The following is a 19,232-nucleotide window of genomic DNA, read 5'->3' as shown; positions in this document are numbered from 1 at the left end:
CGAGCGGTCCGGTGTCCTGAGCTAGTGCCCGGCACCCCAGGGCCGTTCCGACCGCGTGGGGCCCCCTTCTCTATCCCACAGAGCCCAATGCCCCGTGGTGCCCTCAGCCCCGTCCCCATCCCTATTGTGCCCTAGCCCTGCTCACTGCGCTCCCCCACCAGACCTGAGTGGAGCTGCTTGAGGAGGGGCCGCGGGACGGGCAGACACCAGTGCGGGATGGACGGACACGGGCGCGGGGGGGGTCCCTGCTTCTCCGTTTATTACCAAGCAGCCTTCGTTTAAAAAAAACCAACACACAAACAGACAGACAGACAGACAGAGGCGACGCGGCGGGGCGGGGGTGTGGGGGGGGAGAGCCGCCCGCCGATTATTCGTTTGGTTCCTGACACCAAAGAGGTTCAAGTAGCCGAAAGATTCAAGTTCACCATAAGGCACTTTAAAGCCATGACGGGGGCCGAGCCCCGCGTCCCCATCACCCCTCCCGGCACCCCATGGCAAGGGACAGAGGTGGGGGCCGGGCAGCGCTGGCGGCAGCAGCGGAGGGGCCGGGAGGGGTGGGAATATATTACATCACTTTTTTAAATATAGATAAACTCTTATTTGAGGCAAATAGTGCCGGTCCCCTGGTCCCCCCCGGGGGGGATGCGCCGGAGGGGGGGGCATGTGCAAAGGGCAGAGGGGTGGCCGCTGGGGTCCGGCCACCCGGGGGGGGGTCCCACAGGGCCGCGGTGGTTTATAGGGGGTGGGGGGAGTCGGGTGGGGGCCGGGGCTGCCCCGCACCCGGGCGGGCTCACCCGAATAGTGCAACCAAGAGAAAGCAGCCGGGAGTGCAGGGGCGAGGGGGGGCTCGCCGGGGAGGGGCTGCTCGGGACGGGGGGACGGGACACAAGCGATGCGCAGCGCGGGTCGGGGCCGCCAGGGGGAGCGCTCCCCGGTTGGGGGGCGGGGGGGTCGGTCCGTGGGGGCCCCCGCCCGGTCCCGGCCCCGCTGATGCTGAGGGGGTTTTGTCCCCGGAGGGTTGGGGGGGGTCACCCCGGTCCCGCTTTGCCTCCCCCCCAGCTCCTCGCAGACCCCCGGGGGGGGTGTCCCCGTGTCCGGCGGTGGGGGGGAAGGCAGCGGGGACACCCCCCCCCCCATTGTGCAAATCGGCCAGGGGGGAGTTTCCCCCTTTGCATAACTGGGAATGAACCGTGATGGGATAAACGGGAACAGAACCCGCGGAGGCGCGGCTCGGCTCGGCTCGGCTCGGCACAGCACCCGCCGCCGCAGCCGTCCTACGCCGTCTCCACCTTCACGGAGACGTCCGGCTGCGGCCCTTCCTCACCCTCCGGCTCCTCTTCCTCCTCCTTGATCCTTCCCGGACCCCAGTAGCGGGCGAGGGAGAGGCGCAGCCCCTCCAGCCGCCCGTTGGAGAGGTCGAGGCCGGGGGGTCCCGCCGGTGGCGGTGGCGGCTCCTCGCGGCGGCGGCGCCGGGTCCGCACCTCGAGGCAGTTCTGGCCCTTGAGGTGCCGCTGGAGGTGGTCGTCCTTGGCGAAGGCCTTGTGGCAGAGGTAGCACTCGTAGGGCCGGGCGCCCGTGTGCAGGTGCATGTGGTTCTTCAGGTCGTAGCTGTGCAGGAAGCGGGCGCTGCAGTGCTGGCAGGAGTAGGGCCGCTCGCCCGTGTGCTTGCGCATGTGGATCTTCAACTTGTCGTTCCTGGAGGGGGGGTACAGGCAGACATGGGCACGGGGCAGCCGGCAGCAGCCACCCGGATGAAGGGGGGTGGTGCTGGCAGCCCCATGGCAGGGATGGGATGAGCAGCAGGGATGCTCTGCAGAATGCAGGGCTCTGGTGGGGCAGGGGGCAATGGTGGTGGTGGGCAATGGGTCCCTGGTTTTACCGCACCAGAGATGCAGCCAGATACGGGTAGGGGATGCTGGCCTGGGAGGCAGGCAGGGAAGGTCATGGAACCATGGAACAGTTTGTGTTGGAAGGGACCTTAAAGCTCTCCCAGTCCCAACCCCATGTCATGGGCAGGGACACCTTCCACTAGGGCAGATTGCTCCAAGCCCCAGCCAACCTGGCCTTGAACACTGCCGGGAATGGGGCAGCCAGTGCCAGCGCCTTCATCCTAACGCTCTCAGCAGCACGCCAGGAGTGCAGAAGACCCCATGGACCTGCACTGCCCCAGGTCTGGCTGCAGGGGAGGTGCCATGGGGGATGCTGTCAGGTACCCATCAGGCTGCACCCACCTTGTGAAGCGGACCCCGCAGACCTGGCAGGCAAAGGGCTTCTCCCCCGTGTGCGTGCGCATGTGGCGGGGCAGCTTGCCGGCGCCGTGGATGACCTTGTGGCAGACGGGGCACTCCTGGGGCATCTGCGAGCGGCGCTTCCGCACCAGCTTGTCAGGCGTATCCAGCCCCGGCGCCAGCGACTCGTGGTGCAGCGAGCTCAGGTACGCCATCAGGTCGGGGTCAATGGCGTCCTCGTCAGAGGCGGCCTCCTCGGGGGACAGGGGAGGCTGGTAGGGGAAGGGGAAGGGATGCGGGGCCAGCTCCTCCTCCTCGGGCAGCTCGAAGCTGTCGTAGGACAGAGGCAGCCCCTCAGGCAGGGGGGGCGAGGGCGGCTGGGGGGGCGGCGGGGGGCTGCTGCAGCCTTCGGCCTCGGCGGGCGGCTCCTCGGCGTGGTTGTTGAGGCGGGCGCCGCGGGTCTGCAGGAACTTGCGGGTCTTCTTGCTGCGGCGCGCAGCGGGGCGCGAGGGTGGCGGGGCCAGGAGCTCACCCTCGGGCAGCGCGGCGAAAGCCTCCAGGTACTGGCGGGCGCGCTCGCAGTCGCCGTCGTCGGGGCCGGGAGCCTCCATGCCGCTGCCCTGCAGGATCTCCACGCAGGCGGCGATCACGCAGGGGATCTCCAGCAGCCGCGCGGCGCGCAGCACCTCGCCCATGTTGGCGCTGCTGATGGTGAGCGTGGCCGTGTAGGCGAACTCCAGCAGCGCGCCCAGCGCCTCCGGCCCCACAAAGTCCAGCTCGCAGACCTCCTGCCCCGGCCCCGGCCCGGCAAAGAGCTTCTTGAAGTAGCGGCTGGAGGCGGCCAGGACGGCGCGGTGGGTGCGGTACTCCAGCCCCTGCGTCTTGATGGTGACATCGCAGAGCAGCCCCATCTGCCGCTGCTCGTTCAGGCAGCTCAGCAGCTCGCTGCTGTGCTCGGGGAAGGGGATGCCGATGAGGTCATCCTCCGGGCTGGCCATCATCGTCACCTGCGGGAAGGACGGGGATGCTCAGGGACCAGCACAGGGACCGGCCAAAAGACAGCGCTCGGAGGAGACACCGCCACGGGGGAAGCATCGGCTCCACCGCGAAGCCAGGCTGTGAAGAAACCCCCAGTGCCCGGGGCTCGGTGGCGGTGGCACAAGGGACAGCAAACCCGGGCAGGTTGTGGGGCGCCGCGGGCTGCCCTCACCCCCCCCCAGCCCGTACCAATGCTGGTGGGTGCAGGGCCCCTGCCGCAGCCCCCCACACGCTTCCTCCGCCGGCAGCACCGGGTGCCCGCGCTCCCCCCCGCGCCACCACAGCAAAGGGGGAAATCTCAGCGTGGTGCCTTTGAGCGGCGCTTCCTGCGCCAGCCCCCCCCACCCGCGGGCCCCCCGCACGGCCACGGCGCAGCCACCGGCTCCCGGCAGCACCGTGCTGGGAGCGCGGCCTCGCCGGCACCGCGAGGGTGGGTGGCGAGTGCCGGGAAGAGGAGCCCGGCCGGGCTGGGAACGGGGGCCACGCTTCCTGCCACCACAGATTAGGATCAGCACCCGCGCCGCCAGCTCCTGCCCCCGCTCCCGGTGGGGGCCGGGCCCCTTTCCCTCCTGCTTTGCCCCAGCCTGGGGCCGCTCCTCGCCCAGCCAAGCCCTGCCTGAGCCAGCCCGGCCTTTCCCACGCTGCTCTGGCAGGGCTTGGCCTCAGCCACAAACCTGGCACCGCCGGCACTGGCACCGGGGTCCCCATGGAGCTGCGCTGGGAACACGCAGCATCCCCATGGAGCCGATGCAAGCGGGTGATGGAGTCTGCGGGAAGAGGGAGCCCGATACCCCCCTGTCCCACAGGCAGGGTACAGGCAGCAGCGGTGGCTCCAGGGCTGCAACCTGGCCTGCAGTGCTGTGCCCCATCATAGCGAATGCCCTCCCTGCTGCCTGGTGCTGCTGAGTGACAGTGGGGCTGCAGGGTGATACCTGCCCTGTCTCCCAGACAGCGGGGCTGCAGGGTGGCACTGGGGCTGCAGGGTGGCACCGGGGTGCAGGGTGACACCGGGGCTGCAGGGTGGCACCGGGGTGCAGGGTGACACCGGGGCTGCAGGGTGGCACCGGGGTGCAGGGTGGCACCGGGGCTGCAGGGTGGCACTGGGGCTGCAGGGTGGCACCGGGGTGCAGGGTGACACCGGGGTGCAGGGTGGCACTGGGGCTGCAGGGTGGCACCGGGGTGCAGGGTGACACCGGGGCTGCAGGGTGACACCGGGGTGCAGGGTGGCACCGGGGCTGCAGGGTGGCACTGGGGCTGCAGGGTGGCACCGGGGTGCAGGGTGACACCGGGGCTGCAGGTCTGTCCTGCCTGCACCCTGGCGAAGGCAGAGGCAGGCGCACAGCACCAGGCCCGGCTCCGGGCGCTGCCGGCTCCGGGCCGCGTCACGCGGAGCCGATGCAGGAGTGGACACCGCCGCGCCAGACCCCCCCCGAGCCTCGCCGGCCGCTCTAAGCCGCTCGGTGCCGGCGGCGGGTGCTGGGGACGTGCCCCCTCTTGCCCGCGGAGGGGCGGCGCGGCCGCGGCCCCCGGCACAGGAGCCCATCCCCGCGCCGGCCGCTCCCTGCGCTTGGGCGGCCGCCAGCTGGGGCTGCCTCGGCAGGCGGCTGGGAACGGCCCCGGAGCAACCGGCTGCGAAGCCGCCCCAGCCGCTGCCGAGCAGGCCCGACCGGCAGGGCAGGCGGCAGCCGCCCCTGAAACTGGGAGCCGGGCAGCGCCGACCGCCCGGGCTGCGGGCGCTGGCGCCAGGCGCTCCACGGCTGCCCCAGCTCCTGGCAGGAGCCCGTGGTGCCGCCGGCCGGGGTCCCGGCTGCGGCGGGGGCGAGCGGATTAGGGGTGATTAAACCGTCAGGGCCCTGGGAGCCAACAGGCAGCGACAGCCCCCGGTGGGATTAGGCAGGATTAGCAGCGGGGGCAGGATTAGGGGAGGTGAGCGCCCTGAGACACGCCTGGGGCAATGGGGACGTGGTGCCCATGAGGGCGGCCCCGAGCACTGCGGACCCCAAAGGCGGTTGCAGGTGACTGTCCCACGATGGGTGGCGTCCATCTCCTCCTCCAGCTAAAGGCCAATGTCAGCGGGATGGATCCCCTGGTCCCCCACAGCACTCTCAGCCCCATGAGACTCCTGGCACGGGGATGACGGTGCCATCGGCATGTGCCCACCTTGGGGCTCCCACACCTGGGGGTCCCTGAGCCCAGCACCGCAGCCTAAACCCCATCCATACCCCCAGGATGGGCGCAGCCACCGGCCTCACCGTGTCACCGTGCAGGTGGGAGCAGCCCGAGCACTGACGGTGCCATGGAACCCACCGGGGTGCACAGCCCAGCGAGGAGCTGGGACCCCCGCACGCAGCCGTGGGGCCGGATGCGGCCGTGGGGCCGTGGACACGGGCATGGGGCTGGTGCAGGGCGGGGGCGAGGCAGCGGCAGGAGGGGGATTTTCCATCGCCCCAAACCGACACCCGCACCCCCCGCGCATCCTCCCCGCTGGAGGAGTCACATGCTGAGCGGGTGCTGCCATCGAGGAGATCACAGCGGTGATAAGGAAACGGGGGGGGACGAGGTGTGAGGCTGCTGGAGACACCCCTGGCCCCCGGTGCTGCACCGGAGCCGATGGCGCAGGAGGCATGGGCCGGGGAGGGGGCTGGCGGCGATATCGGGGCCCCCGCCGCACCGGGGCTGTCTCGGTTACGTCAATGCCTGCGGCTGGGCCCATCTCGGCTGCGGCAGCCGCACAGGGCCAAGGAAAGGGGGGGTCGCTCCCCATGCAGAGCCGGTTCTCGGGCCGGGCCGGGCGGCAGCAGGAACAATGCCTGCCCAGGTCACCCTGACATGGCGCTGCCTGGCACAACCACGGCCAGCCCCATTCAGCTGCCAGCTCCCCAGGCCATGGGGGTCTGGCTGCCCCGGCACAGCCACACGCAGCAGGGTGGGGGTCCGGCCCTGAAGCACCCACCCCTGTGTAAGAACTGGCTCCATCCCATGCTGCAGAGCCAGGATGACACTCTGCATGCCGGCACAGTGCCAGGCCTTGCCACCAGCTTTGGCTGGGGATGCTGGGGGATATGGGGGTGCCTGGGGCTCCCCCCATGGGGAAGGGGTCCCAGTGAGCACGGCCCCCACCCTGCCTGCTGCCGAGCGCTTTCAGTCACAGGAGTCACAAACGCTGTCGAGGGACTTCACAGCCGCACTGGGGAGAATGAGTCACCCAGGAAGGGGAGCGCGGCGCCTGCCATGGACCCGGCCCCTCGTCCCACAGCGGCCCCTGCGTACTTCGGGAGCCAGGAAGGGGTCTGGGACCTGCATCCCCACCTGCCTCAGCTCCCACTGTCCTGCCTGAAACCAGTGGGGAGTGGCAGTGGCGCCGGTGCCAGCTGCCTTGGTGTGGGGGGGGAGCATGGTGAGGGGCTGCGCATCCCCTCTGCCCACCCAGCAGCAGGCTGGTGTCCGGCTGTGCTGGTGGCCCCATGGTGGGTAAATGGCAGGGTCCGTGCGGGTGCCGGTGCTGGAGGGAAGGTGCCGGGGGAAGCAAACGGCTCTTTGAAGAAAGAAGAAAACAGCAAGCGGAGACGAAAGGAAATGGTTTGAAGAGAGAAGAGGATAAACAGAGCCCCCGGCCCCACGGCACCACCCCAGACCCCTGCTGCCGCCATGCTCCTCGTGCCCATTGTGCCACCAGGGCAGCTTCCAGGCCCCTGGCACCACCAGAGCACCATGGGCACGGCCTCCATGGGCACCAAGGAGGGGTCTGAGCGCCACGGCCCAGCTCCTGCGGCCCGGTGCCAGGATACTGGGGTGGAGGCTGGGCAAGGGCAGCAGCCACAGCGCCAGCACCTGCAGCAGGGAGCAGCCCAGCCGAGCTCCCACACCAGCTCCCTGCCCACCGGCTCCACGCTGGCACCACAGCCCCCTCCCGCTGCCGTCCCCACCGCCCATCCCAGGTGCATCCAGCTCCTGGCACCACCACCACAGGGTGTGGGCCCTGCTCTGCCGGGCCGCGGTGACCTGGACCTCACCATCCATCCATCCCATCCCGTCCCATCCCATCCCATCCCGTCCCACCGGCCGCAAGGGCGGTGCAGGGCGCAGGCGACGCCAGCATCCTGGCAGCCTCCTGCCGGTGCCAAGGCAGCTCTGCCCGGCCCTCCCTGCTCCCGGTGCTACCCCACCGTGTCCCCACCGCCCCGGCACCTTTGTGACCACGCTGTCCGGTGGTGCCGGGTGGGCACAGGGCTCACCTGGCAGGGGTCCCGGCGGGGCTCAGCACCGCGCCGCGGCCGGGCTGGTGGCGCGAGCGCCAGGGAGGGGAAGGCAGGGTGCTGTGTGAACTTGGCCCCGCTCCCCGCTGCACTTGAGCGCAGGATCCCACCTCAAAAGGAGTCGACGCCCACACCCCGGGTCACGCACCTCCCAGCCCCGCTTCCCAGAACACACACGGCATTAACCCTTCGCAGCCGGCGCCGTGCTGTGGGCACCAACCCGGAACCGGGCAGGGGGCATCCCCGGGCCCCTTCCCGCGGGAGGAAAGCCCCAGCACCAGGAGCACCGGCGCCTCGTGCCTCGAGCATCCCCTCCCCACCGCCGGCATCGCCGCCCCGACGCCTGCCCAGGCCCCCCACGCCGAGGCGTCGATGGGCGCTGGTCCTCCTGCCGCCCCAAGGCAGGGCGCTGGGTGCTGGGTGCTGGCCGATGGCCGCGGCTGGCCCGGCCAAGCCGGGAGGGCGCCTGCGCTTGGTGGGAGCGGGGCTGCCACCACAGGGCTGGGCTTGGTCCGGCGTGCCGGGGCCTGCCCAGCGAGCCCCGGAGCCAGCCCCCGGTCCTGCCAGTGCACGTCCCGCTCTGCCCCCGGAGCAGGACTCCGCGGTCCCACAGGGATGCTGTGGCCGTGGGGAGGGGGGATTCGGGTCCTGCTTGGCCCCTGTGCCAGGGCACCCGCGGGCCCCTCGTGCCCCCACAGCCCCCAGGGGCCGGCTGCGGGTTCACGCAATCCCCCCCCCATAATTACACCCTCTGCGTCCCCAGCTAAACAGCAATTAACAGCACAGGGAGCGCTCCCCACACCCCACCGCCAGCATCCAGAATCCGCCCTGGCCACCCACACCAGCATGGCCAGCGCCGTGCCAGGGCCCTGCTGTGGGGCTGCCCCCCAGAAAGGGGAAGAGCCCTGCAGCAGGCAGGGAGGGGGCCTCCAGCCCCAGCAACGCCTGTGGAATGAGCCGGGTTGTGCAAGAGCCCGACCACACAAGAGCGGGCAGAGGGGATGGCAGAGGGGCACTGCCCGTGACCGAGCATCACCCATGTGGGGCAGCTCGCCCCCCGTCACTGCTGTTCATGGGTCAGCGTGAGGCAGGGAGTGCAGACACCGTGTGGCCATGGAGCAGCGCTGGTGGTGCAGGCAGCATGGGGCCTGGGAGCAGGGATGCTGCAGCCTTGCCCATCACACGTCCACGATGCCTTAAGGCCCCATTGGGGAGCACAGCCCAGGGGCAGCATCCCAGGAGGGATGAAGGGGAGGGATGCAGCACCCCGCTGCCAACCCTCTGCCTGCCCTTTGCTCCCCATAAAGGAGGGGAATGGCGCCAGCCCCCCCGGCGAGGTGTGCCTGGTGCTAAGGGCGGGAGATAAGGTGGGCGAGGCGGGCAGGGAGGGGCACGGATGGGCACGGCATGGGCACGCAGCCTGACTCAGGGTTCCCGCTGGTGGCCAGGCCCCGCTGGGTGACTCACCACGGCCCCCCCACCCTGGGGGTGTTGCAACCACCCATGCGCCGACCACAAACTGCTGCTTGCCCCGGCTGGGGGGCACCGAGCGGTGCCCACCCATAAGGGACCAGGCGGTGGAGGTGCTGGCCCCTGGGGAGGATGGGCCGACCTTCATCCATGCTCCTCCACACTCGGCCCCTGCCTTGGCCAGAGGCACCCTGACCGCTGTCACCACTGATGGGACACAGGCTCCAGCAGCATCCTAACTCCTGCATGGCACCAGCGCCACTCCTGACAGTAGGATGCTGTCCAGCCATGGGCAACCCCATCTGCTGCACCACATCCTGATACGGGAAACCCCATCCTGCCAGGACAGCGGGTCCTCCAGCCACATGCTTACCAATGGGTGGCCAGGACAGAAGTGGCCAAGGGCATGTGGCCTCTGAGGGTCACCCATGGGCTCCCTGCTCGAGCATCACCCACTGCGAGAGGCCACGCAAAGCCAGACATGGGCTGCCCCCAGCTGCTCCCTGCTGGGCCTACAGACAGGAGCAGGCAGGGGGAAGGAAGCAAGGAAAGAAGGAAGGAAGCAAGGAAGGAAGGGTTGTTGCAAAGGAACTTGGGGACAGGGGGAACAGGAAGGAGATGGTCAATAGCAAAACCCCATGTTTGATCACCACAGCACAGGGTGAAACCCGAGGTGCCCCAGCAGCCAAGGCTGCAGTCGAGGCAGGAGGTGTCCAGTGCCCAGCCGATGCCCAGCCTACCCCTGACAGCAGCAAGAGGGCCTGGTGGAGCCCAGCCTGGCCAGGACCTCACCGGGACGGAGCAAGGCTCTGAGCTCTCAGCCTGGGACCGGCAGCGCTGCCCGCGGCGGGTCCCATGCACCGACCCCAGGGTGATCCGGCTCCGGTGCTCCCCCTGCAGCGCACGGTCACAGGAGCCCCTTGGAGAGCAGCCAGGCCCCCAATTCCGCCGCTCCTCACAGCCCCGGGGGGGCCCCCAGGCTAGCGGCATCTCCTCCCCACCGGGGGGTCCCTGTCCCAGCGGCTGAGCGCCGGCACCGGCCGGGTCCCGGGGCTCCCTCCCGGCTGCGGGGCGGCGCTGGTCCCGGTGGGGTCACCCAACAAGGACAGTGCCAACCCACAGCCCCCCCTCCACACCCCTCGAAATAGCCCGGCTTCCGCCCCCAGAGCGCTGCCTGCTGCCAGCTCCCGCTGCCCACGGCTGATCCCAGGGGAGCGCGGAGGGGGGCAGGCGGCTCTAATCCCCCCCGAGCCCACGTAGCGCTGCCAGTGGGGCTGTGCCCGGCACAGCTCGACCCACGCAGCACCGCGAGCAGGACCACGGCCAGCCCCGTGCCGTGGCGAGGGCGAAGCCGCGGGCAGGCAGACGTGGAGCCCCACTGCGGTACATGGGGCTGCCCCCAGCCCCGAGCCCCGAGCCCCGCCAGGATGTTTGTCCCCACCGCGCTGGCTCACTCGGCACAGCCCAGACGAGACGGGAATCCCCTTCCCCTCCCCTTCTTGGGGCAGAGGCAACTCGAGGCCGCGGCATCCTCCTGCCCATCTTCATCGCAGCCCCCGGTGATAGCCATGGGAGGGGAACTCAATCAAACCTGCCGGGGTGCCACCGTGCCCACCGTGTGCCAGCCAGCGCGGCCACGCTCCCCAGCCCGCCAGTGGCCAGCATCCCGGGCAGGCAGTGCTCGCACTCACCCTGCCCTGGACCCAGCACGCGGTGCCAGGACCCCCACTCACTGCCCATGGGGCCTGGGGACATGGCAGGGCCAGCCGGGGCAGAGCAGAGCTCGCACTGCAGCCAAGGCTGCTGGGAGAGGCCAGCGCTCGCCTGACCTACTTCTCCTTCCGCATCACCTGCTTTCATTTTCCCTCGCCATGGCTTGTCCCCCCGCCCGCACAATGCCCCCCCCGAGCCACGCCACCGGCCCCACGGGTGCCGGGGTCCCCGGGGCAGCGAGCACCCGAACTGCCCATCCATCCCCGGGCACCGGGCACGGCCACGCACCGGCCGCGCTGAAGGTCACTGGCACCGGCTGCCTCCCCCGCTGCCTGCGCGGCCACCCGAGCGTCATCTCCCTGGCACGAAGCGAGTCGGACGGGTCTCAGCCCAGCCCCTCGCCGGGTCCTCCGCTTGCCCCGGGGCTCGCTGGGGTGTGGACCAGCAGTTCCCGGGGCATGGCGGGGACGCGGGGAGCCGGGCGGGCGCCAGCACCCCCCTCCAGACGGGGCGGGCTCCCCCCGGCAGCTCCCGCCGTGGGGTTACCATGGGAAGGCGGCGGCGCAGGGGGAGCGCGGGCTCCCGGGGGCTCTCGCCAGCGGCCGCGCTGCCAGGAGAGATTTCTCCGTGGTTTCATCATCCCCCGCCCGCCCCGGAGGAGAAGTTCCTGCTCCGCGCACGGGGCAGCGGCCGCCCCTCGAGGCCCGGGGGGCGGGGGGGGGGCCCTGCTGGCCCCGCACCCCTCGCTGCGCCCGCGGGCCGCCCCCCCCCCGCCATGCTCGGGCCCGTCGCGCTCGTGCCACGTGTGCACCGAGGGTGCACGGCACCAGCTGGCAGAGCCGCGCTGCCACGGCCTCGGGCTCAGCACCACGGCCCGGCCACCCCGGGGGTCTCGGAGGGTCCCCAGACCCCGCCATTGATGTGTGTCCCCCCCCCGGTCACCTCCCGGTGCCTCTTCACCCGCTCTGCGTCCCTGTCCTCAGGGAGGGCACCCCAGCCCCGACGCCCCACACCCTCCCCTGCCCCACAGCTTCCCCTTCTCCATGCACCCGCTTCAAGTTCCTGAGCCAAACCCCTCCCTTGGCGCCCAGCGCCGGCATCACCGCCGCGGCCTCGAGTTGCCAGCAGCTGCCGTGTGCCAGTGCCAGGGGACCCCAGCCCTGTCCCCACGCCCCAGCCTGGCTCTGGCGGGGGCCACAGACACACCAAGACCCACCCCAGGCCAAACCTGGCACCGAGTCCTCTCGCCTGGCAAAAGCCACCCTGGGTGAAGGGCGGCTGTGGCCCAAGACGGCGGCTCTGCACCGGCGTGGGCCGCGGCAGGAGGGTAAATACCGCACCCCGCCTCGGGCAAACAGCCGGCCGGGGGGGGACAAGCACAGCAGCTCTGTGTGCGCGGGGCAGAGTCCACCGGTGCTCGGCGGGTGCCACTGAGGCACCGGGCCCGGTGGGCACCCCTGTGGTGGTCCCTCACCAACGGCCAGCAGCCAGGCACCCATCACCGCTGCCAGCACACCAGGCCCGGCAGGTCACCGGCATGGCTCAGGGTGCCAGGACATGGAGACACCCACCCTCCGTTCCCATCTCTATCGGCACCGGCGCTCTGGGGCTGGCTCCCGACCTGCCTCCCCGCCGCACCGGTGCTGCCGCTGCCCGGTGCACATGGGGATGCGGCCAAGCTGCTCATGGGGCCAGGAAGGGCGGGGGGATGGCGGCAGCACCGGGTCACCTATGGGGTGAGCGCACGGGGCACCGCGGCTGACGGGCAGCACCGGAGCCGGCGGGGATCGACCGGTGCCACCGGTTTCCCGCAGCCCCGTCCGGAGGGACCGGGAAGACCCCACACGTGGCCGCCCTCCACCCCACGGGCGACGCGACCACCGGCCCCAGCGCGGAGCAGCGGCCGGGAGCTCCGCACCGCGCCGGCAGCGTCCCGGCCCCACGCGACTCACCGCAACCGGGCTGCGATCAAGCGGTCGCCGCACCGGCAGCGGTACCGGTCGGTCCTTGTCCGCGCAGCCCCCGCCGCTCCGCTCCGCTCCCACCCGCGCCGCTCACCTGCGAGCCCCGCCCGAGCTGCGGGACGGTCCCGGGGCCGCGGCCCCGCCTCCGCCTTCACCTGCCGCCGCCGCGCCCCGCCCGCGCCCCCCCCCCGCTGCCGCCGCTGCCGCCGGGGCTCCAGGAAGCGCCCGCCCCGCTCCGCTCATTGGGCACAACGCCGGCGGTCCGGCCTCCCATTGGCGGGGGGGGCCGCCCATCAGCCCCGCCACACCCCCCCCCGGGAGGGCGGGGGCCACGCGGGCTCCCCCCGGGAACGAGGAGCGCTGGGGGGGGGGGCATGGGAAGAGCTGAGTCAGAGCCGGGGGACGGCGGCGATCACCGGGCCCGGCCCCGGGACTGGGATGGGGGATAGGAGGCAGCACCGGCCCCCCCGGCGCCTCGCCCGGTGCCAGGCGCCGAGCCCCGCGGCCGGCCCGCCCCGCTCCGCTCCGCCCCGCGGGCACGGGAGGGGCGGAGAACCGGGCCCGGGATGAGCCGGGCACCGGGCACCGTGTGAGGAGACCCGGGCACAAGGAACCGGGCACCGGAGAGGGGGGGGGAGACCCGGGCTCGGAGCGCGGGCAGCGGGGTGCGAGGGGCGCGGCGGGGCCTCCCCCGCTCCCGGCGGCGCTGGGCAGGGCGCGGCGGCAGCGGCCCCCCCCGAGCGGCCCCTCCGCAGGTGCCGGGGCGGGGACCCCGTGTAACCTGTTTGGCCGCCGCCGGCCCCCGGGAGGTGGCGGGGCCCGGCCCGTCCCGTCCCGGCGCTCACCTCGGCTCACCCCGGCCCCCCCCCCCGGCTCCTCCTGACTCAGAGCCCGGCCGCTGCCCGGCGCTGGCGGAAAGTGTGAGGAGCCGGAGCCGCCGCCGCGGGCTGCCAAGGCAAACACGGCCCCGCGCAGACGTTATGTCAGCCGGGCCGCGCCGGGGGCACCGATCCACCACCGGGCCCGCCCCCCCCGAGCTCCCCGCTCGCCCGGGCCCGGTACCGGGCACCTGCCGCCGCGCCTCGGTCCACCTGCCTCACCGCACCCCCCCCACCTGCATCCCCGTCCGCCTGCCCGCATGCCCTGCGCGGACCCGCACCCCCCCCTCCTCGCCAGGCCCGGGGCTCCCGCAGCGGGGAACAGGGAACAGGGGAGAAACCCGTGGAAAACCCGCTCCGCCCTCCCGGCCCCGCCGCCCCCCGGCCCGGCCCCGGCGTCCCGCGGTCCCGCCGCTCCCCGCAGCCGCCGCCGGAGCTGTCGGTGCGCTCCCGGGGGCCGCCGCCCGCTGCCCCGCAGGGGCCCCGCACTCACCTCCTGCCCGCGGGTCGCGGAGGGGCCGGTGCCGGGCGGGGGCCGCGGGCCCGTGTCAGCCGGGCCGGCGGCGTGGCAGGAAGGACCGGGCGGTCATCTCGGCCCGGACGCGGCCGCCTGCAGAGGGCACTGCCGGTCCCGGAGCCGGGCCCCGCAGGCGGCGAGCGCGGCCCCGCGCGGCACGGACGCGCCCGCGGACACCGAAGGGGTCTTTGGTGCCGGTGGCACCGTTTATTTGGGTTATAAATACCGGAATGTCCCGGACCGGCCACAGCACCCTCCCCGCACCCATCCAGCTGTGCTCACCTGCCCCACAGCATCCAGCTGTGCTCACCTGCCCCACAACCTACCACACACCCATCCAGCTGTGCTCACCTGCCCCACAGCCTGCCCCAAACCCATCCAGCTGTGCTCACCAACCCCACAACCTGCCTCACACCATGCAGCTGTGCTCACCAACCCCACAACCTGCCCCAAACCCATCTAGCTGTGCTCACCTGCCCCACAACCTACCACACACGCATTCAGCTGTGCTCACCTGCCCCACAACCTACCACACACCCATTCAGCTGTGCTCACCTGCCCCACAACCTACCACACACCCATTCAGCTGTGCTCACCTCCTCCACAGCCTGCCCCAAACCCATCCAGCTGTGCTCACCTGCCCCACAACCTGCCTCACACCATCCAGCTGTGCTCACCTGCCTCACACCATCCAGCTGTGCCCCTGCTGCCTGCCGTGGCCTGGTCCTCCCCTCCATGCTCTTGCCTCTGTCCCATTTCCCTCTCCTGCAGCCCCCAGTTCCTGCCCACTCTGTGTTGCCACCCTCCCCCGGGAGGGGGCACTGCGGGGGGGGGGCGCCTGCCTTGAGCTTTGCTTTTTTTTTTTACAAAAATAATATAAATTAAAATAAATTTAACCATTAAAATAAAATAAAAAGGGAGGGATTAAATAGTGCCCTGTGCCAGCGAGAGCTCTGGGGCTGGGCAGCGGGGGCCAGGCACTGCAGGCACCCCGAGGCTGGAGCAGAGGGTGCCCTGGGCCAGGACAGCCGCACTGCAGGGAGAGGCTGTGAGGGGTCCCCCCAGCTCATGCCCCCCTTTGCAAACCGCTTTGGGGGGGGTCTCCCTGGCAACCCCCTCCCCGCAGCCCCTCAGCGCGGCCGGTTCAGCAGGACCTCGAGCCAGCAGGGGCAGGAGGTGATGAACTGCCGGGAGTAGCAGGGCCCCCAGCCCTTGGCAAAGCTGATGCGGACGCTGTGGGGGTCACAGGGGCCCTCCCCAGGGAGCCGCCGGCCCCCGGCGCCCCCTACGCGCTCGTAGTCGAACACCTTGGCCGAGTAACCGGGCAGCACCTTGAGGACGGGGAGCCCGCGGGCGCCGGGGGGCCCCAGGGTGGGCGAGCTGACGAAGATGGGGTGCTCGCTGCGGTTGTAGGCCCACACGCCCCCCGGCTCCCGGCTCAGCAGCAGCCCCCGGCCGATCTTGCCCCGCGCCCGCCGCACGGCCCGGCTGCGGTGAGCGGCCGGTAACTGCCCCAGGCAGAAGCCGCTGCCCCGCGGCAGCTCGCAGAACACGTTCACCGAAGCCTCGTGCACGGCGTAGAGGCGGCCCACGCGCGTGCGGTGCTCCCAGTAAGCCAGCTTGCACCAGCAGCCGTCCTTAATGGTGCTCCGGGAGAGGCTGGTGTCTGGTGGGAAGGAGAGCATCGCCATCACCATCGGGCAGAGACCCCCGCGCGGCTGGACGGGAGCGGGTCCGGGGGGGCAGTGGGTGGATGGATGGACACGGCCCCGCAGGGATGCCCCAGCGCAGACTCTGGCACCGGGGCGGGGGCACCGCTGATGCCAGCGCGCGGGGCCAGCCCGTCCCTGGCCGCAGTCCCCCGGGAGCAAGGTGAGGGGGGGTCCCCGTGCGTGAGGAAGGCGCGGCCCCGGTGCCGGTGGCCGGCGGCCAGGCTGGAGCTGCGGCCGTGTGCGTCAAGGCACATTGTGTGCGTCCCCGCGGGCAGCGCTTCCTCCGGCACCGAGCCCGCCGGCGCCAGAAATAACAGGAGCCGCGGTGGGGGGGCCCCCGGCAGGAACCCCTCGTCCTGCGCCAGAGCCTTTTCCTCGCAGCGGGAGCGGCTGCCAGCCCCACTCCCCAGGGCCCAGGCTCCGTGTGCCCCACCGGAGCCGAGGGGCGGGGGGATGCTCTGCCCCGTGGGGCAAAGCGGGGGGGGGATCAAGCAGCCCTCGGCGCAGCGGGACCCTCTTACCACGCCAGTGGCCACCGTCGTAGCTGAACTCCAGGAGCTGGGTGCCGGCGAACGGGGGCTCATCCGGCCAGGAGGGACCGCAGGACACCTTCGAGTAGGGGGGCGGCGGGGTCTCTGGGGGAGAGAAGAGGACGAGGGGCTGGGACGTGCATCCTGCACCGCACCAGAGCCCGGAGCCCCCCCCAGGGGGCAGCACTCACCGGGCACAGCCAAGCGGCTGAAGTGATGCGGGTTGCAGCAGAGCACGGCCGCGTCCCCGCAGCCCCCCCGCCCCCCGGCGCAGTAGCAGAGGTGCTTGAGCTCATAGGGCTGCCGCAGGTCGGGCCAGCGGTAGAGGCGGCAGAGCAGGACCTGGGGGGGCAGCGCCTGCTTGGGGCCCCCCCGAGACTCCCCCCTCGGCACCCACACGCAGCCGGACTCGCAGGCGCCCCTGCTCTCCACCGCCTGCACCAGCAGCTCCAGCTCCTCGTCCTTCAGCTTCTTGAACAGGGCATGAGCCGCCGGTTTGAGCGCCCCGGGGCCGTCCTCGGGGCCCGCGGCCGCGCAGCGCTGCCGCCACAGCCGCCTCACCAGCGCGGCGCGGCGGGAGCGGAACATGGGGGCCGCTGCGGGATGGGGGCAGGCGTCACCCGGAGCCGGTTCCCCGCAGTGACCGCCCTGCCCCGACCCCACAGCCCCCCCCCCGAGGACACAGCGCTGCCCCGGGGGGACGGGTGTCCGCAAAGGTCATGTGGGGATGTGACCCCAAAACCGATCCCCGGGCAGGGGAACCCCCCCGTGGAGAGGGCAGGGGTCTGTGTGTGTGTTCCCCCCCCCCCCCGCACTGGGATGGGGTCCCTAGCGATGAGGTCCCTCAGATAGGGTCTCTAGGAAAGGGTCCGTGGAGATGGGGTCCTTGGGAACAGGGTCTCTGGGGATGAGGTCCCTGGGAACAGGGTCTCTGGGGATGAGGTCCCTAGGATTGAGGTCCCTGGCATGGGGTCCTTGGGAACAAGGCCTCTGGGGATGGGGCCTCTGGGATTGGGGTCCCTGGGATGGGGTCCTTGGGAACAGGGTCTCTGGGGATGGGGTCCCTGGGATGGGGTCTTTGGGAACAGGGTCTCTGGGGATGGGGTCCTTGGGATTCAGGTCCCTGGGATGGGGTCCTTGGGAACGGGGTCTCTGGGGATGAGGTCCCCGGGATGGGGTCCTTGGAACAGGGTCTCTGGGGATGGGGTCCCTGGGGAAGGGTCTCACTCACGGCACAGCAGATCGGGGTGCGCGGGGCCGGGGCTGCGCACGGGGCCGCGCTCTCCGGCTCCGCTCTGCCCGCGCCCCGCCGCTCCCCCGGCTTTTTCCTGTGCGGGGCCGTTCTCCCCTCCCCCGGACCTCCCCGTCGGGGCTCTCATTGACTCGCCCCGTCCCGGCCGGCCCCGGGGCTGAGCCACCGCGGGGCTGGGGCAGGCGCCAGGCGCGTGGGCTCCGGCTCAGGGCCGCGCTATGGGGGCTGCCGGAGCCATCCTGGCTCCCGGGGGCTGCCGGCACCGGTGCTCGGCTGCAGCGACCCGGGCAGGGGGGGGGGCCATGGAGGGCACGGTCCCGGCAGCCCCCAGCCCACGTAGGCACAACCTGAGCCCCCACTGAGGCCCAAAGCGGGGTCCCCGCTGCCCCCCAAGCCCTCCCCCCGGCCAGGGCCCCCCCACGGGCGCTGAGCGAGGGTGGGAGCGTGCTCCACAACAAAGCCGTTAATGTAAACGGGACCCTTATCCCGCGCCGGGCTGGGCTTCCTGCTCCCAACTTCCCGCCGAGATAAGGGAGGCCGCGCTGGCGCCAGGCGCTGCCGCTGGCGCTGGGGCCCGGCTCCGGCACCCAGGGGCACGGGGACCCCCTGTGACCCACAGCAGAGCCCCACGCGTCCCACCGGCCGTGACCTCCCTGCAGCTCCAGCCATGCTGGGCCCATCGGGGACGTTCTGCTCTGGCTGCTTCCCGCTGGCTCTTGGCAGCGCCAGGGCCAGGGCAGGAAAGGGCCTGGAGCGGGGACAAGGGGAGATGCTCTTTAGACAAGGGGCTGAGTCATGGACGGGGATAAAGGCGGCTGAGGGACAGGCAGGACGCGGCTCCTGCCCCAAGGGGCCGCAGGCAGAGGTGATGCTGGGGGTGCCTGGGACCTACCCAGGGTGAGGGCTGGGACAGGACATGGCCCCCCTGGAGCCCTCCCCAAGCACACGCAGCTGCTCAGGTGCTACTCAGGTTTATTGGGGTCTCTGCGATGGCAGAGCGTGGTCCCAGCACTGGGTGTCCATCAGCTCCATCAGCATGGGGCAACAAGCAGGCAGGCCTGGGGAGAGGAGAGGTACAGAGGGTGAGGACCCCCTTACAGCACCACGGCTGCACCCCTCAACCCCCAGGAACACTGTGGCCAGGCTCCTGTCACCCCCCAGGCACCACTGTTGGGCTCTCATCACCCCTCAAGCACCACGGCTGGGCCGTTGTTCCTCGAAGTCCCCATGGCTGGGACCCCAGCATCCCCCCAAGCACCATGGCCAGGCCCTTGTCCCACCACAGCTGGGCCCCCGTCCTCCCCCAGCCCCACGCCGAGGGCAGGGCACTCACCCATCACTGCGCAGGGCAGGCAGGAGGTGCCAGGGGGGGGGATCCATCCCTAGTCCAGCAGCTCACGGATGCACCAGCTGCAGAGCAGGAGGTACACGCACTCCCGCAGCAGCCGCAGCAGCCAGGAGCCCAGGCGCAGCCCCAGCGAGGCACCGGCGGGTGCCGGCAGTGCCACGGCCCGCACCGACCGCCTCGCGGTGCCCAGCGGCTGGGCTCGGAGCAGGCGCATGGCCGAGGGCTCAGCGGGGTCTGATGCGGGGCGAGCGCTGGAACCTGCTCCATTCTCTGCGCTTCAAAAGCCTCCACAATAGCGGGGGTGCAGCGGGGGGAGCCCTTTTGTT

General features: G+C 71.6%; 3 protein-coding genes and 1 long non-coding RNA gene across 9 annotated transcripts in view; 1 reads left to right on the top strand and 3 right to left on the bottom strand.

The window, feature by feature from the left end:
- Positions 1-19,232, top strand: part of KRTCAP2 (keratinocyte associated protein 2) — a 78,090-nt gene that overhangs the window by 44,961 nt on the left and 13,897 nt on the right. The gene's annotated exons all lie outside the window — the stretch shown is intronic.
- On the bottom strand, positions 243-16,741 carry ZBTB7B (zinc finger and BTB domain containing 7B). Of its 6 annotated transcripts, XM_061375190.1 has the most exons (4): positions 16,498-16,741; positions 16,298-16,411; positions 2,232-3,235; positions 243-1,695 (listed from the first exon to the last, which is right to left on the bottom strand). In XM_061375190.1, exons 1-4 carry the CDS (start codon positions 16,600-16,602, stop codon positions 1,275-1,277), a joined length of 1,644 nt encoding a protein of 547 aa, XP_061231174.1. In that variant the 5' UTR covers positions 16,603-16,741; the 3' UTR covers positions 243-1,274. The 6 variants fall into 6 exon arrangements, with proteins under 6 accessions (XP_061231174.1, XP_061231178.1, XP_061231175.1 ...); XM_061375194.1 differs by lacking the exons at positions 16,298-16,411; positions 16,498-16,741 and adding an exon at positions 14,041-14,172; XM_061375191.1 differs by lacking the exons at positions 16,298-16,411; positions 16,498-16,741 and adding an exon at positions 12,764-12,874.
- ATP8B2 (ATPase phospholipid transporting 8B2) overlaps positions 4,745-19,232 on the bottom strand; it is a 103,012-nt gene continuing 88,524 nt past the window's right edge. The window contains exon 28 of the mRNA XM_061375165.1: positions 4,745-4,759. The gene's annotated coding sequence lies outside the window, so the exon portion shown is untranslated. The remainder of the gene's footprint in view (positions 4,760-19,232) is intronic.
- LOC133224040 (uncharacterized) lies at positions 18,514-19,215 on the bottom strand. Its single transcript, XR_009728753.1, has 2 exons — positions 18,892-19,215; positions 18,514-18,616 (listed from the first exon to the last, which is right to left on the bottom strand). It is a non-coding gene; the product is annotated as an uncharacterized LOC133224040 (long non-coding RNA).

This window comes from Neopsephotus bourkii, unplaced genomic scaffold (assembly GCF_033783945.1).
Source record: "Neopsephotus bourkii isolate Nb327-2 ecotype Australia unplaced genomic scaffold, CSIRO-AGI_Nbou_v1 NB_1660, whole genome shotgun sequence".
Lineage (NCBI taxonomy): Eukaryota > Metazoa > Chordata > Aves > Psittaciformes > Psittacidae > Neopsephotus > Neopsephotus bourkii.
Note: the sequence above shows the minus strand (reverse complement) of the source record. Positions and strands in the feature narration are given on the sequence as shown.